General features: G+C 29.5%; 1 protein-coding gene across 4 annotated transcripts in view; it reads right to left on the reverse strand.

Moving 5' to 3' along the window:
• Positions 1-765: 765 nt before the first annotated feature.
• LOC136984282 (uncharacterized protein MCAP_0864-like) overlaps positions 766-16,080 on the reverse strand; it is a 31,239-nt gene continuing 15,924 nt past the window's right edge. For 3 of the 4 annotated variants that reach the window (XM_067281202.1, XM_067281204.1, XM_067281201.1), the window contains 7 exons: positions 8,455-8,630; positions 8,320-8,364; positions 4,215-4,274; positions 4,016-4,114; positions 3,706-3,726; positions 2,625-2,708; positions 766-855 (listed from right to left, as the gene is read on the reverse strand). In XM_067281202.1, coding sequence (XP_067137303.1) covers position 855; positions 2,625-2,708; positions 3,706-3,726; positions 4,016-4,114; positions 4,215-4,274; positions 8,320-8,364; positions 8,455-8,630 — 486 coding nt within the window. In that variant the 3' untranslated portion in view covers positions 766-854. The remainder of the gene's footprint in view (positions 856-2,624; positions 2,709-3,705; positions 3,727-4,015; positions 4,115-4,214; positions 4,275-8,319; positions 8,365-8,454; positions 8,631-16,080) is intronic. The other variant, XM_067281203.1, reaches the window with a different exon arrangement.

Consider the following 16,080-nt stretch of genomic DNA (forward strand, 5'->3'; position numbering starts at 1 on the left):
TGTTCAGTGTTTTTTACCTACTCGGTTATGGTGGGCTCTATTGTACAAATTAATCAGAATCTGTAACATTATGAAAACAATTTCAGAAAATTTCAAGTGTTACTTTTCTTAGGTAATATCATATTAAATTAAAAGTTTTATTTGCAATTTCCTGCTAAAAATGTTGCATAAGTTTTTAAGTAATCATGAAATACTTTAAATGTGCTGAAAATTTTAAGAGATTTTAATTACTTCTGATTAATAGCTTTGCAATTTGATTGCCAATTTAAAAAAGAAAAAAAAAACAAAATGTTGTAATAAATCAGATCACAAAATTACACCAGTTATAGGAATTGTGTAATTTATCCAATCAATTTTATTTTCAAATCTTTATATGCTTATAAAAATTTATAAAAAAACATTCTTATAAAAAAAATACCAGCAATTGTAATGTATAGATTTTAAAATTTAATAAGAATAACTGGCCCACCAGTGACCAAATGGTTCCATTCCCTGAACACTGACAGTTCAGTCGTGGGCTTTGCCTCGCTAGGACGGGCTGGCCACGTGGAGTTTTCCAGGTTTTCTCCACGCCCGTAAAATCAGAATAGGGGCCAATTACCCTAAAAAGATCTCCCTGAAGGCATTTCCCCTAGGCAGATTGCCCAAGTCTTGCACTGCCATAACTTAACTAAACAAACAATAACTTTTAACAATGATAAATTTTAATTGCATTAAATTGAAGTTATAATGTATTAATTTATTTAAAGAATAACTAACAAATTCAGCAATTTTAAATGAAATTAAAAATTTATTTTGATGCATGATACAAAAATTTTAACTTGTGATTTTGGATTTTGAATATTCTTGTATAATCTGAAAAGAAAATTTTATTTTTTTTAAATTAATCTGTTAATAAAATTAATTTAGTAATGAACAATTTTTCTTATTTATTTGGTGCTAAATATGAACAATAATTAATTTAGCATTTAGTACCATATTCATTTTATGGAAATTAAATATTCTTTGAAATTGAATTTACAATTAAGTTATAAAGAATACTCAATTCTCTAAGATATTTAATCAAAATTCATTAACTATTTCCTTTTATATAATTAAAAAATTATAAAATTTTTATAAGAATAAAAGTAAATATATTTCTGAGTAATAAAACAAATCTGCTAGTTCAAAATATTTATTTTATAACCAATCTCCAGAATCTTAATGACAATTTTTATTGTTTGAATTTTTTAAATTAAATTTAAATGGTTTTAATGAATTTTTTTAATAATTTTTTTTGAAAAATATTAATAATTTGGTTTTAATGAATTAAAATTTCAGAATTGTCTTATTCCTGTTGGGAATCATTCGGATTAAATATTAGAGTAAACAACAGAATTCGCCACAGATTTGGAACTTATATAATCATTGAATTAAACAAAAATGAATAGATTAAATTAGCAAGTAAATAAATTATAATATAACAACAGCATATGTAATACAAATTTGCTAAACAGAAAATATATTTCCCAAATTTATCATGAAGATTTACAAACTTTTTTGTAAATTCTAAATCCCACATGTAGAGATACCCTCGTTTTAATAATGGCTCTGATTTTCTAAAGTTCAACAACTACAGTGCCTGTGACCGGTGTGCTTCTCCAAGGAAATCAGAGGACTTTGCAAACATTTTCATTTTTGAAGAACCAGACTAGGTTCGAAAACGTTTGCGAAGTCCTCTGATTTCCTTGGAGAAGAAGCACACCGGTCACAGGCACTGTAGTCATTTTACTTCTTATTTCTAAAGTTCTTTGTGTGTTTTCACATAATCAAAAAGCTATAAATTTTTTCGATCTGTTGAATTCAAAATGGTTGATTTTAATTAAATAAGATCAGTGTTTTGAATGAACAGACCAAAAAATTCGGCTTTTTCGGCTGCAGAATTAGTTTTTGTTTCCTAATGAAGTTATTTAATTGCTACTTTTTCAGAAATTATGGTATTAGTACTTTAAAAGTTACATATTTAACTTTTAATGATAAATTTATCAACTAGAATAATCACACCTAAATGCAAAATTTTCAGCAAAGAAATGCTTAATTTCAATGTTTGAACGTTTTCGGCCTCTATCGGATCTCTTCAGGAAATGCAAAACGGAAAATGTTCAATCATTGAAGTTAAGCATTTCTTTGCTGGAAATTTTGCATTTAGGTGTGATTCTCTACTCTACACGTACAGTTCCAGTTTTCTGGTAAAGTTGTTGTTTATTGTTTTAAATTTATCAACTTTTGTTATTAGTCTAAATCTGTGGCTCTCGAATGATAATGTCTGCATAACGTTTCATAAATCAAAAATTATATTAGAAAATATTCAAGTTATACAGGAAAAAATTATGTATTCGAGATAATATAGGATTTTGTTTCAATTAAGTCTGTCTGTATTATAGATTATAAATACAGTTTAAAATATAGAATTAAAACTATAAGGATTTCAAGAAAACATTAAATATACTTGAATAGGACTTGATTCTAAATTTTGTTAACAGAAATCTGTCAACTGATAAAGAAAATTAATTATATATCAACTGAATTCAGAAAAAATAAATTATTATTATTTATAACACGTATAAAACCAGTTTACTGTTTACCATTGTGATGAGGAAATTTGCCGAGTTTTCTTTAAATATCCTCGATATATTCGTCCATCTGTTCCTTGTAATGGAACCTCTTCCCTGATATTAAATTTCAATGTTCAATAAAATTTATTTGGATAGATATAAATATAACTATAGCTTTTAAATATTTTAAAAATATGTTTAGACAGACAAAATTTTATCAAATCTTTTACCAAAGAATAAATTGTGTGTGATGTAAAATTTGTAGGTTTCCAAGAATCCAGTTTAAATACACTTGACTAGCAATGGCAAATCTGTAAACCACATGATGATTTAAAGGTACCACAACAGTTTTTATAAATTATTAAAAAAACTGTTTGGTAGATTTCAGAATTTTGCATATATAGTGTACATGCAGGGTCCTAAAGCTGTCAGGAAGAGTCTTACAGGTCACTAATTATGAACCTCAGACAGAAAAATCATCAAATAAACAGCAGAAGATATCCCATTAAATGAAATGCAGTATTTGTTTCCATTATAGTTGCATTATTATTATTATTTATGTAGAGTTTGTTGTTTTTTTGTGTTTTGATAGATTAGAAATTTTAGTAAAATTTCTTTTTTTGTTTTTTTTAAGTACTCAAATTAAATATTTGACCTGTGATTTGGAATTACTAAATTTCAAATCTGATTTTGAACTACTTTTTTGAAAAAATTTGTCCCTGCATTAGACTCTTGCTAACCTGGCCATTCCTTGCACAGAGGGGTTCCAAATTAGTGTGTGTTGAATTTATTGAGTGTAGAGGCCTGAAGGCAATGAATGACATCTCCAAAAAAGAAGCAGTACTAAAGGGCAACCCCTTTGGTACCGATTCTTTTTGGCAGACGGGCAAACAATATGGCATGCTAACATGTGATATCGTGCACAGAAATGAAACCAGAGTAAACAGGTAAACAGGATGTGTGACATGGCAAACATTTTCATGGATATCAAAACAAAGGCAATTACACTGGGGTATGCCTGGTAATTGTGAGACAAGATTAGCAAGAGTGTACTGTATTTTAATAAATTTTCTGTATTATGGTAAAACTAAAAGAATAAACTGATACTTACCAGGCCTTATTTCCATCTGGACTGAAAAAGAAAATCAGAATTAATATACATTAGAATAATTTTTAATATTTATTGGTTTAATGTCAAAGCCAATGCATAAATACATATGCATGCTTATTGCATATCCTACTTTAGATTTGTCTGAAGTTAATAATGCATAATTTTATATTGTTAATATATATGATGTTGTTCAAAGACGTTTTAGTAATTTACATGCATAACGGATTTGAAGGAAGAATTTTAAAATAGATAAATGTTTTTAAAAGTGGATGTAATCTTTAGTAAGATAAATTTTAAAAGATATACTAACCCAGTTATTGCAGTCTTTTTCAAATAAAAGGATTGTGTTTTCAGTTTATGATAGCCTTCAGATAGGTTACCTTCATTTACTGGTGGCAAAAAACCTTCACTAAATAAAAAAATGAATTATAAATTGCAGATTACTTATATTACATTACACACAAAATCTATACTTAATTATATAGGTAGTATGTTAGTTTATACGTTACCTGTTATGTGGCATTTCAAATTGTAACTGTGGATTTTGGCTTCCATCACTTATAACAACACTGAAATAGAATAAATGTGTTAATGAAATCCATATACATTGCAATTTGGTTAATATGAACTGATTTCTATCAATCTATGATATAAAATAATATTTTTTATTCAAAATCTAAACGTAATGTTTTTAAATATAGTAAAAATAGATGGTTTTCTCGTTGTCTACATGCTTCTGTATATAAATATTTGTGCAATTCTGTATATAAATACATATAAACACAATAGTCTCACTCAACAAGCATAAGAGGAAAAACATCAATAAAAATTTTATTATTTTGTTTTCAATATACACCATTTCCTTGATTCTAAAATGCACTTTTTTACTTAATCTAAAATAGAATTGTCTTACAATCGATGGTGCATTACATTTTCAGTCCAAAATAGTACTCGTAATCAGAAGTCACTGCAAGTGGACCATGTGATATAGTATGCACCAATAACAATTCTTTTTGGCTATACTGCTCGACAGTCTTGTCATTTGTATTTGCTTTGCCGATAGCAAGCATTTAAGTTCTTTTTTTATATTAAAGTGCTTCAAAATTTCATTCTAATGCTACATTATGTCAAATTATATATGCAGAAGATCATGGAAACAGAGTTGCCAAACTACCAGTTTTGTATCATTTAAATTCTTTTCTCAACTTGTTACTTAACCAATTTTATTAGATTTTGTTGTTTAAAAATTTTTTTCCTTGGAAAATGAATTTTAAGATGTTTTTTAATAACTTTTTGGTATGTCTTAGAATCAATGGTATCTTAGAATTGAAGAAATATGGTATAACAATATTGCTTCTGTATATAAATACATATAGTATCATATTATTTCATTATTTTTAATTTGAACACAAGTGTATTCAAAAGTATTTTATTGTTATGAGCATATTCATTAATCATATATAGGATACAGAAACAGTATTTGAGACAAATTAAGGCATATAGGCTAAATCTAAATCTGTTTTTATTATTGTAGCTTCACTTAATATAAATTTATAATCATCAATAACTTTGTTTCTAAAGCACTCCAATGGATTTCTCTTCACATTCAGTGAAGTCTGACTTTACTTTCCTGGCTATTATCTATACATAACAAGAGAAAGTATTGGAATCTTGTCAAATTTGTTCATCTGAGTTTTTTACAAATCTTCACATTTTGAGACCCCCTGAATAAAAATAAAAAAATAATTCCATGTGTTGGTGTCTATTCAATTTTGGTGGTTAAAAGTAAAGGGGTTGGGCAGATAGAGGAGGTCGTGTCATATCTCGAGAAGGATTGGACTTAATGAAGAGTTTACTTGTAATTAGTATTTACAGATTTTTTTATAAAACTCGTCACTACCCTCAAAATTAAGCATTTTGCCATTTTATAATTATAATAATACAAAAAAAATCTCATAACAGATAGCACCACACACAATTTTATTTATTATGATTAATAATATAAATGAGATTTTACTTAAAAAAATAACTTAACAGCCAGGAAAGCTATGCAACTTATTACTGGATTTTTTTATTCATTGCTATCTTACACTTAAGGAAATATGATAGTATGATAAGCATTTATTAACAGGCTAAATATTTTTGAATTTCAATAATTCTTGTATTTTAAATTTATTTACATACTCAAAATTTTTCAGATATTTAATTACTACCAAATATCTGAGATATAAATCATTAATTTTGTTAAGCAGATTAACATTCAATTATGTTTCTACCCTAAATTATTATAATAAAGTAGTTTTATTATTTTGCTTTAATGTCTTAGGATGATGATTTTCATGTAAGAAAATATTTGAATTTTTGTAAATACAGTAAAGCCCCTCTAAAAGACCATCCTAGATAAAAACCACTTTGTCCAGAGCGGCAAGTCCCTAATTTCTATGTATCTCAACCCCCTCTCTCACTGGACCATTCCTACCTCTGACTGCGACCACCCAATTGTGACCACTTAAAAATAAATCTTTTTTCATTGAGATACAGTATTTGTAAAATGATTTGGAGCTGAAAGTCCTAGTCCATTTAGAAGAAAAAAACTGTTACATTTAACCTGTTCCCTCCAGTTGATCATTCTGGCCAAAAGATTATGCAAATTAACTGCAAAGTGTGTAAGGGGACAAAAAACTGGAATGAGGGAAAGTGGAAACAGAAAAAAAGGAGTTGAATCTAAATAAACACATTGCTGTGATTTGGAAGAGTGTGACAGGAGTATCTCAGTGCAGGATAGCAACATAATTTCAGTGTAGTAGGAGCTAAATCAGTTTACTCTGTCAAAAAAACATTTCTGCATGGACAATGGGAAAAGAATGGTGGTGAGAATATCAATAGAACTTGCAAACAGCACCACAAAACCATCAACAAAGCTGCTTTACTATACACATGGTAAGAGGTATCCCTATCACAGGGTGATTGATCCAAGGAATATAAATGAAAGTTGAAATTTATCTGCAAACTCAATTGTTTTAAAAAATGCAACAACATATAGTAATGTCCCAATCAGTGTGTGGTGAAAGCAGAGTTGTAAGCCAAGACATCTTGAATTGGATTAGCAGGATTAAAAAAAATTGTTGGCAATTATGATCTGTATGTCTGTGTACAACATGGGTGAGATGGGTTTGTTCTTCAGAGCTTTCCCCTATAAAATGCTCACAAGAAAAAGTCTGTAGTACAAAAGAGTTAAACTTGCAAAAGAATGATTAACACAGTTTGCCTTTTGTGTAGCACAACTGGTGAGAAGGAGCCTCCTAAAGCTTTCTGGCCAAGATGTTTTAGGAACGTACATGTGTCACAGTTAAAACTTCACTGATTATGAATTGAGTGACATGAATGACCATTGTTTTTTCAGAACAGCTTGAAAGACTGAATGATAAAATGAAAAAGAACAGGAAGATTCTCCATGCAATACAAAAATTAAGCTTCAAATAATAAACTCAAGTTTCCTCCAGCAAATATGACTGCTGTACTTCAACCATTTGGAACAGGAAATCAATCAAGCATTCAAAATTCAGTATTGTAAATGGTATCTTAAGGCCATTATTGTCCAAATGAGCTTGCATGTCATATTCCTGCAAGTGATAGCCTGAAATTCAACCTAAAACAATCAAGAAATGTTTCCAGTAATATGGTTTCAAAATTCACAAAAATCTTTTGTTTGCAGCAAAACAGTTATGGTTTCAATTGTGATAAAGAAGAACAAATGATGAATGCAAATTCCTCAGACAAAGCTGGCATCAGCTCATGATGTGCATCTGGATATTGAGGGAATTAATGAGAAAGTTGTTAGCTCTAAAGATTTAGAGGGACATTGGGAGGAATGTCTGTTTAAGGAATATGACATGGAGAATGAAGAAAACGACACACAGGATGATTACAACGATGAATAGCCAGAACCTTTTCCTACGAAGCTAAGCGATTTTCTTGAAGTGCTTGCCAGTCAAAAGTTACTGACAAATAATTTAGGAAACACACATCATCTGTAAACTGTTTTTTGTACAAAGTAAAAGAAGAATTTGAAAAAGAAATTGTATTGCAAAAAGTTACATGCTTAAAACAAGTGAAAATTATTGAATTTTTTTCATTTGGACTAATACAAGATTAAAATACATCATACTTTAAGATATTGTATTTATTATTTGATTTAATTAAAACCCTTTCAGAGTAATCCCTCGTAAAGACCACTTTTGCTCAGAACCATTGATGGCCGCAAAGTAGGGATTTTACTGTAGGTATAATGTGCATCTAAAGTCTTGATAAATTAGTTGTTTCAAATTTTGATCTTTGATTTTTTTTCAAAATTATTTATTTAAAAAGGAATCAAATTTATTGACTCAGGCTGTTTTTAGAGACTTTTTTTAAGCATTTATATGATCAGAATTATAATTATTTTGCATTTTTTCAATTAGTGAGTTGAATTTATCTAAAACAAAAAGGCATGAAGCAAGAAGATTCAGAATGTAAATCTCTAGTATGATAAATTGAAAAAGTTAGGGTGGTGATAATTTTTATTTTATTAGTTTAATGTTATGATATTCTACATAGAATTTGAAAAATACCTACTTCTTATTAAATTGTTTCAATGGTCTATCACATGAAATGCATCTACTGAAAAATAAAATTAATTTTTTAAATATTATTATGTCCTGTAGAATATATTTTAAACTGTTTAACATTATTACAGCTCGAGATATTTACACTTTAACACCTGCAGCAGAATGTTCTTCCTCACCATCTCTAAGTAGTTTTAATTTGGTGACGATAATTTTTAAACGTTCCTTCAGTATTTCGCGATGTTTATCCATTTCTGATATTTCAAGTTTCTGATCTAAAAGTGTCTTTATTTTTTGAAAATTTCTTTCTGTTTCTTGTTCCTATATTAGTTATATGATTTAGTAATGTATATAAATTGTCTTGTATCATCATTAATAATAATTCAGTATTAGTAGTTTTTATAAATTCAATATTTTTTTATGTAAAATAAGATACAATGAACATATATAGAACCACAAACTGTCTAATATATGATTTTTTTAATATAATTATCACATAACATAATTCTTTATAAAGATGTCTTACAATCTTAAATTTTAATTGAAAAAAAAATTTAATGCGTATATATGTAAGATACAGGACCAATTCTAAACAAACACTTTACTGCAGAACATGTGTACAATCCAAAAAAGCAATTAATATATGCTAGCAAATGTAAAGTTCAACAAGGTATACGAGAGGAGGATTTCACGTGTCGGCCGATTGGAATGAGGAAACAAAAATAGTTTTCCACGTGTAAGAAGGTAAGAGGATAGATAGTTTTCGCAGGAGTTGTATCTGTGTTTATTTGAATCATTTTTATATATATTAGCTTAACATCTGTTTATAATTATGCAATTTCCAATTACACTAGCATAATTTAAAATTGAGTATTTAAATCTGTCTTCAAATTAATTATTATTCTAGACATTTTTAAGTAATGTTGCTGACAGATAAAAAAAAAAAAAAAATACTTGTAATGCAAAATTTTCAAATTATTAATTATTTTAATTAGCTTGATTCTAATTTGATGATTTTTTTTTGGATATATATATGTTTTGTAGTAAAAAATCTTTTCTGGGTACATTTTTAAAAATATACTACAGTAATCTCACGTTGTATCACTCATTTAAGGAGACAAACCAAATTGGCAATATATCAAATAATCAATGTGTCTAGCCACTTGTTTTTTTCTAATTTTGATCTCCGTAATGACTCGCTTCTTTGTAGGTTGTACTTTATACGATGGTAATTTTAAGGTTAATACTAGAATAAGGTAATATTTTATTTCTTTGCCAGTAAAAATCCAAATTTTTTAAGAAGTATTAGCTGAAGTGCTTTTATATTTGGAAGACAAAAAGGTGTGATATAATTAAACATGTTATATACAAATTATGAAATTATATAATAATTTAAAACTGTGTATTTATAAAATTTATTAAATTACTTGCTTTTGCATATATTTAAGATGATGATATTCAGATTTTTAATCGAAAGCTGAACAATATCATTTACATTAAGTTTTTAAAGCTAGTTTCTGAAGTTGTTTGTTTTATCAAAATAATTTTAAAAAGATGAAGTATAAACATCATAGGATAAAACATGCAAGATACTGCAAGATAATTTAACATAATTCGTTAATTTTAGACATTTATTCATGTATTGTTCTGTATAAGAAGTTCTTTTGGAATATTATTCCTTATTCAAGAATTGCAGATTTTGATACGATGATGATAAAAGTAGCTAATGTAACAACTAAAATATGATTTATAACTCTAATTTCTGTAAAGAAACTATTTTTTCCAAAAACAGAAAAAGTTCATTGAAAAACTAGAATCGTAGATTAAAAAAGTAAAACAATATCTTCTTGTTGAGAGCAGAGTTAATATGATACACATGAAACAGATCACTTAGGCCGCGACTCCACTAGCCGTAAAAGGGCTGTAAAATCCCTCACCGTAAAAGCTTTTACGCCTGAGCAGGTCGTAAAACCAATGTAAAAGCGAGTTGAGCAGTGTTCAACTCGCTTTTACGTTGGTTTTACGACCTGCTCAGGCGTAAAATATCATGGTCACGTGATTAAAAGCTTTTACGGTGAGGGGTTTTACGGCCCTTTTACGGCTAGTGGAGTCGCGGCCTTAGTCTTCTTGATGTACTCATGTTCAAAAGATTGTAATGATTGCATACCATTCATGCATTGTAATGATAGTATAGAAATAGTACGTTAGTAGTATATAGTTGAGAGACTCTGGAATAATTTGTTAAACTTTTAACACTATAACTTTTATCGTAGTAACTCTCACGATTTCGTGGGAAAGACGTCGAGCAGGGGCTAAAAATCGACGAATTTCGCAATAATTGGTAAATCGCTCGAGCGTTTTTGAGATATTTAGTATTCCAAAAGCTATCGTAGACATCAAAACCACATCCATTTTAGGTGCCCCTTCGGATATACTTTCCAGCGCGATTTGAACGAGCGTTTTTGAAATAATTTGCTGTTTTATATATAGATATAAGAGAATTAATATTTATATATATAAAACAGCGAATTATTTCAAAAACGCTCGTTCAAATCGTGCTGGAAAGTATATCCGAAGGGGCACCTAAAATGGGTGTGGTTTTGATGTCTACGATAGCTTTTGGGATACTAAATATCTCAAAAACGCTCGAGCGATTTACCAATTATTGCGAAATTCGTCGATTTTTAGCCCTTGCTCGACGTCTTTCCCGCGAAATCGTGAGAGTTGCTACGATAAAAGTTATAGTGTGCAATAATTTGTTAAACTTTTTAAGAGTCTCTCAACTATATACTACTTACGTTAGCACTGATAATGCAATCAAAATAGATTATATATTTATTAATGTATAAGGCAACTTTTTAACAGCTCAAAAGAAATTTATAAATATTGTTTTTTATACTTACAGTGGTCACTATTGCAGTGAACCAGTTGTTAAATTATTTGAATCTCGTCACTGATGTATATGTATTAAATATCAGTATCAAGAAGGAAGAATATATTAGATTTTCAATATTAAATGATTTTGTTTTTTGCATTAAAAAGATAATGAAAGCCTTATTACTGCTCATAGTGAAAAAAATTAAGTGTTGATGACACATTGAGAAAAATATAGTTTATGAATTTTTAAATTTTTTTATTAATCATTGTTTAACATATTTTATCATAGATTTAAAATCTGCAGCTGTTTTTCAAAGAATTTTATAAACCAAAAATTAGATGATAAAACATCTGCTTATATTATCTCATAACTCTGGAAAACCATGTTGTTTAGATTTCAAAATAATAGTAATTTTTAAATTTATGTTCATACACTTTCATTTAGCACTTTCATTCAAACCATATTACTAAAATATCAGGCTTTGGAATGTTTATATAGGGGAAGGTCAGGTAGTATGGGACACCTAAGCTTCTATATTATAAAAAAAATTTTACAGCACAATTGGTCTAGATTACATTCCATACAAAATTTCATTGTCTTATAAAAGTACGTGTTAAAACTCGTTTTTCTAAGATAAAAATATTAATCACTTTTTTACACTTTTTACAGTCATTACATTTTTACCAAGTTTAATTTTGGAGGGTTGTATGGGACATGAGAAAAATCTGCAAGAAGAAAATTACTTTTGGTTTCACAAACAACTTTTTATTATTAGGCAGAGCTGTTATTTAGAAATTTATAAAAGTACAAATTACAGATCGTAAAACTAAGTTAATACGTGATAAGTAGTATAAATGAGAAAAATTACAAAATTATCAATCTGAAAATTTAACATCGTTTTAATGACAAATGCATTTTGTTTATTTTTATTTATTTATTTATTTTTTTGGTAATACAAACATCATGCTCATAAAAATATTTATTTCCTTCAAGGTCAGCACAATTTTCGTGCGCCCAACTTTCAGAAATCCTACACCGAATCCAGTCTTGTTCAAAAGTTTCACCACAGATGATGCAGTGAGTCTCTTGGTCTTCTCTCTTTTCTTAAACTAATTTAGACCTATTTACTGTTTTCTTTCTTTGTCTCTCTTTATTTAGACGATTTTCCCCCAGCAGTTTTCTCTTAGCTGCATAGATTCTTTTTCTTCTTTCTTTCCTTTTTTCTGCTGTAATTTACCCATATTGTCTCGTAAAACAAAAACATTTCATCAGAATATAATTCTTATCGACCTTAGACTGTTTCCGATACAACCCGTAACACTTCTGTCTCGTACAAACCGCAACATTTTTGTCCGATACAACTCGCAACATGGAACAAAACATCGGTTATCACATACATATTAGTAAGCTTAAGGAGATTTCCGGCCTACAAGTTAAAGAACAATAAATGTTGTTTTCAACAATAAACAAAAAAACAACTTATTCTCATTTTCAGCCAAGCTATGACAATTAGAAGTTATCTTCGTTCACTCAAAACACTATTAAAAAAACAATTTTCTGCCACGTGTCAACAACTCTGCTGATTGACTAAATATGATGGAATCTGAACTTTCTTTATTCACCCAACATGCCAGTGTCTTTACAAGTTCTACCACTTGCAGCAAGTTAGAAAAAACGTTTGTCCCATACTACCCGACCTTCCCCTATGTATATACATTTTCATTCTTTATTATTTTTAAATATGAATTTCTTATTGTGCAGTGGCGTGCCGTCATTGGAAGCGATGGAAGCGCCGATTCCACCTTCCAATGACCTTCCCTTGTATTTTATAAAATATAAATTTTCATATTTTAACGTACTTTGAATTAATTAAAATGAATATTTTATTATAACTGCATTATGTATCTTTTACAAATTTCTATACTACATGTGAAAAAAAAAGATAAGATTGCTATTGTATATTCGAATAATTCGGTGGCGGAAGGAATGTCGAAACCGGGTCAGTTTCTAATCAGCCAGATTATATAGGCATTAGCACATGCGGTTTACAGAGCACCAACCTCACCCGGTTTAGCTGGTAGAAGCGACACACGCGTACGGAGTCCAACTTTATAACCCGGACCGGTTCTGAGCTGTTAGCCGCCTGCCCGTCAACTTCCAAGCAGCCAGATTATAGGCATTGGCGCATGCGCTTTACAGAGCACCAACGTCACGGTTTAGCTGGTAGAAGCGACACACGCGTAAAGAGTACGCGACTTTATATCCCGGAGCGGTTGTGGGCTGTTAGCCGCCTGCTAGATATTCGGCCACCCTTGCCCGATTATGTGAATCATAAGCAGACTAGATCAACGGCGGGCAACCCGCGGGCCAGCTACGGCTGGCGAAAAGTTTCTATCCGGCCCGCGAGATCTTTAATAGATTATTAAATTGGAAAAATAACTATTAATTAGTTATTTTTCCAATTCTTTGTAATTTTCGAAAACGATAAAAAAAATAAATGTAGTAATTAACTTTTTATTTATTTATTTCATATTTGCAGACTAAAAAAATTACGAGTCACAAGAAGGCGTCAATTAACTACTACGGCGCGGAAAAAAACGTAAAATTTATTCTGGCCCATGTTATAAAAAGGGTTGCCCACCCTAGACTAGATTTATAACAACCCAACCGATAGGAGTTTACTGGCACGTTTTTATGATAGTTCTGTATAGTTGACAGGAGTTTAAAAAAACTCCATTAAAATATTTTATATATTTATTCTGCGTTTATTCCGCTCTCCCATCTTATATTACTTACGGATTTCGATGTTAAACCGGTGATATTACGATTTAGTATGTCCCATCTGTAAGGGGATGCAGAAAAAACGTGTACAATTCTAGTACAGTGTTAAAAATTAACTGTTACTTTGGCAGCATCATTTACAACCAAATTTAATGAATGAGACGTACAGTACATACAATGGTACAAAAAAAAGCTCTAGAATTTATTTTCCTTAAATTTACGATTTATATATCCGTTGTCATAAAAATTTGTCTTTCCACTGTTTTCCCAAGACTACAGATATTCAGGTACAAAGTAACTGGTTTCGACTTATTTCTACTTAAGAAGTGACTAAATAATTAAGAGATTAGGGAATGGGGACATAAATAAAACCCTGTTGAAAGAGCCAGAATTTTACTTCAACAAAAGCTTAACAGAACCAATCACTCGCTCAGTACAGTGGGAAACTGATTTCCGTGTACACCTGGTATTAAAACGAATTAGTTAGAAAACGAATGACTATTAAGTTTAACATAGTTAGATTTTTACAGCTACGGTGAGAAACGTTTAAAATTTACAACAGCCCTGTGGCGTCCTTTGAGATATACTAGTGATGCGACAAAAGAGGCATTTGACATTGACCGGTATCGGCACCCTCGGGATTTGGCACGCACACACTCACTGCACACCTACCTAGACCGTCACTAGTTTTATCCATTAGCTACTCGTATCAAGATATTTGACTAAGTGGATTGTTTTAAGATTTAAAAAGTAAAGAATATTTTATGTTATTTTTATGTACGTTTCTTTACAAAGCTATATTTTAATTATAATTTTCTTTAAAAGTATATTAATACAATCGAACAATACATTGTACCAGGTATGTATATCCACCGCACATTTTATTTCACCGAGTAAGTTTTTATAATTTATTTTTAATTTTAGCCCTTATATCGTGGCTAGCGATTCAGAATGTAATTGTGATATTAAAAATACATTTAGAGAAGTCTACAGTTTTTACTGGCTTATCGAACAAATGAATACGAATGGACCCTAGACCAGTGATTCTTAACGGGGGCCGCGGCCCCTGGGGGTCCATAAGAAGTTTGCCGGGGGCCGCCAAATTATGCAAAATTTCCTTCAGAATATAATAAAAAGAAAATTGATGTATAATCCGAATATCGTATTGAAAAGTGAAATAAGAAAGATAAAGTTTTCCTATTTAGTTTTTATTTATTTATTTTGTATTTCTTCCTACATACAACTTTGTTGGTACAGAAGAAATAAATGTAAATATGCTACTTACACCGCAGTATTTACTTCTTCTATTCCAAAGCAATTTTAAGAAACTATTAATGCTTGGAATTTTAAAAATAATTAGGAAAAATAGTAGGCTTTGAAAATTTAAATATTTTTGCAAAAGATATGCAAAATCCTTACGACAAGTGGGCGTTTTAGTTTTAGTTTAGTTTTAGCATCGACATTGGATCGATTTATCGACATGTTTCTTATTTTATTTTCTGTTAAAAATTAATGAGTTTTCATGTTTAATTGTGAAGTTTGAATGTTATTTAAATAGATAATGAAATAATAAAGTTATGATTTACATTTATTATATAAAAAATAAAGCAATAATAAAAAAATCAATTTATTATAGATAAATTATCAAATTATCAAATATAAATTATTATTAAAAAATGGGGGTCGCAAAAAATTATGAAATATTTGGTGGGCCGCGAGTATAAAAAGGTTAAGAACCACTGCCCTAGACCAGTGATTCCCAACCGGTGGTTCGCGAACCCCTGGGGGTTCGCAGTGTTTACAGAGGGGGTTCGCGAAAATAATATTGTAATGGCGGATTTTTTAAAACGCCATTAAAATCAAAAGCAAAAAAAAAAACAAAAAAAAAACACAAAAATTAAAGAACACACCCACTGTAAAACAGATTGTTCGCTGCCTGTTTGTTAAGAAATCTATAATAAATTTCAATATTTTCATTTCTTTTTTCCTTATTTGTTTTTCAAAATTACTTCATCAATATCAAATTATATCAACAATTTTATACATTATAATTTATTCCTCTTATTCAAGTAATCAAATACTATTCTCTTTTTATTACAAACATTTATTTAT

Source organism: Centruroides vittatus, unplaced genomic scaffold, assembly GCF_030686945.1.
Source record: "Centruroides vittatus isolate TY-2023 unplaced genomic scaffold, ASM3068694v2 contig_911, whole genome shotgun sequence".
Taxonomy (NCBI): Eukaryota; Metazoa; Arthropoda; class Arachnida; order Scorpiones; family Buthidae; genus Centruroides; species Centruroides vittatus.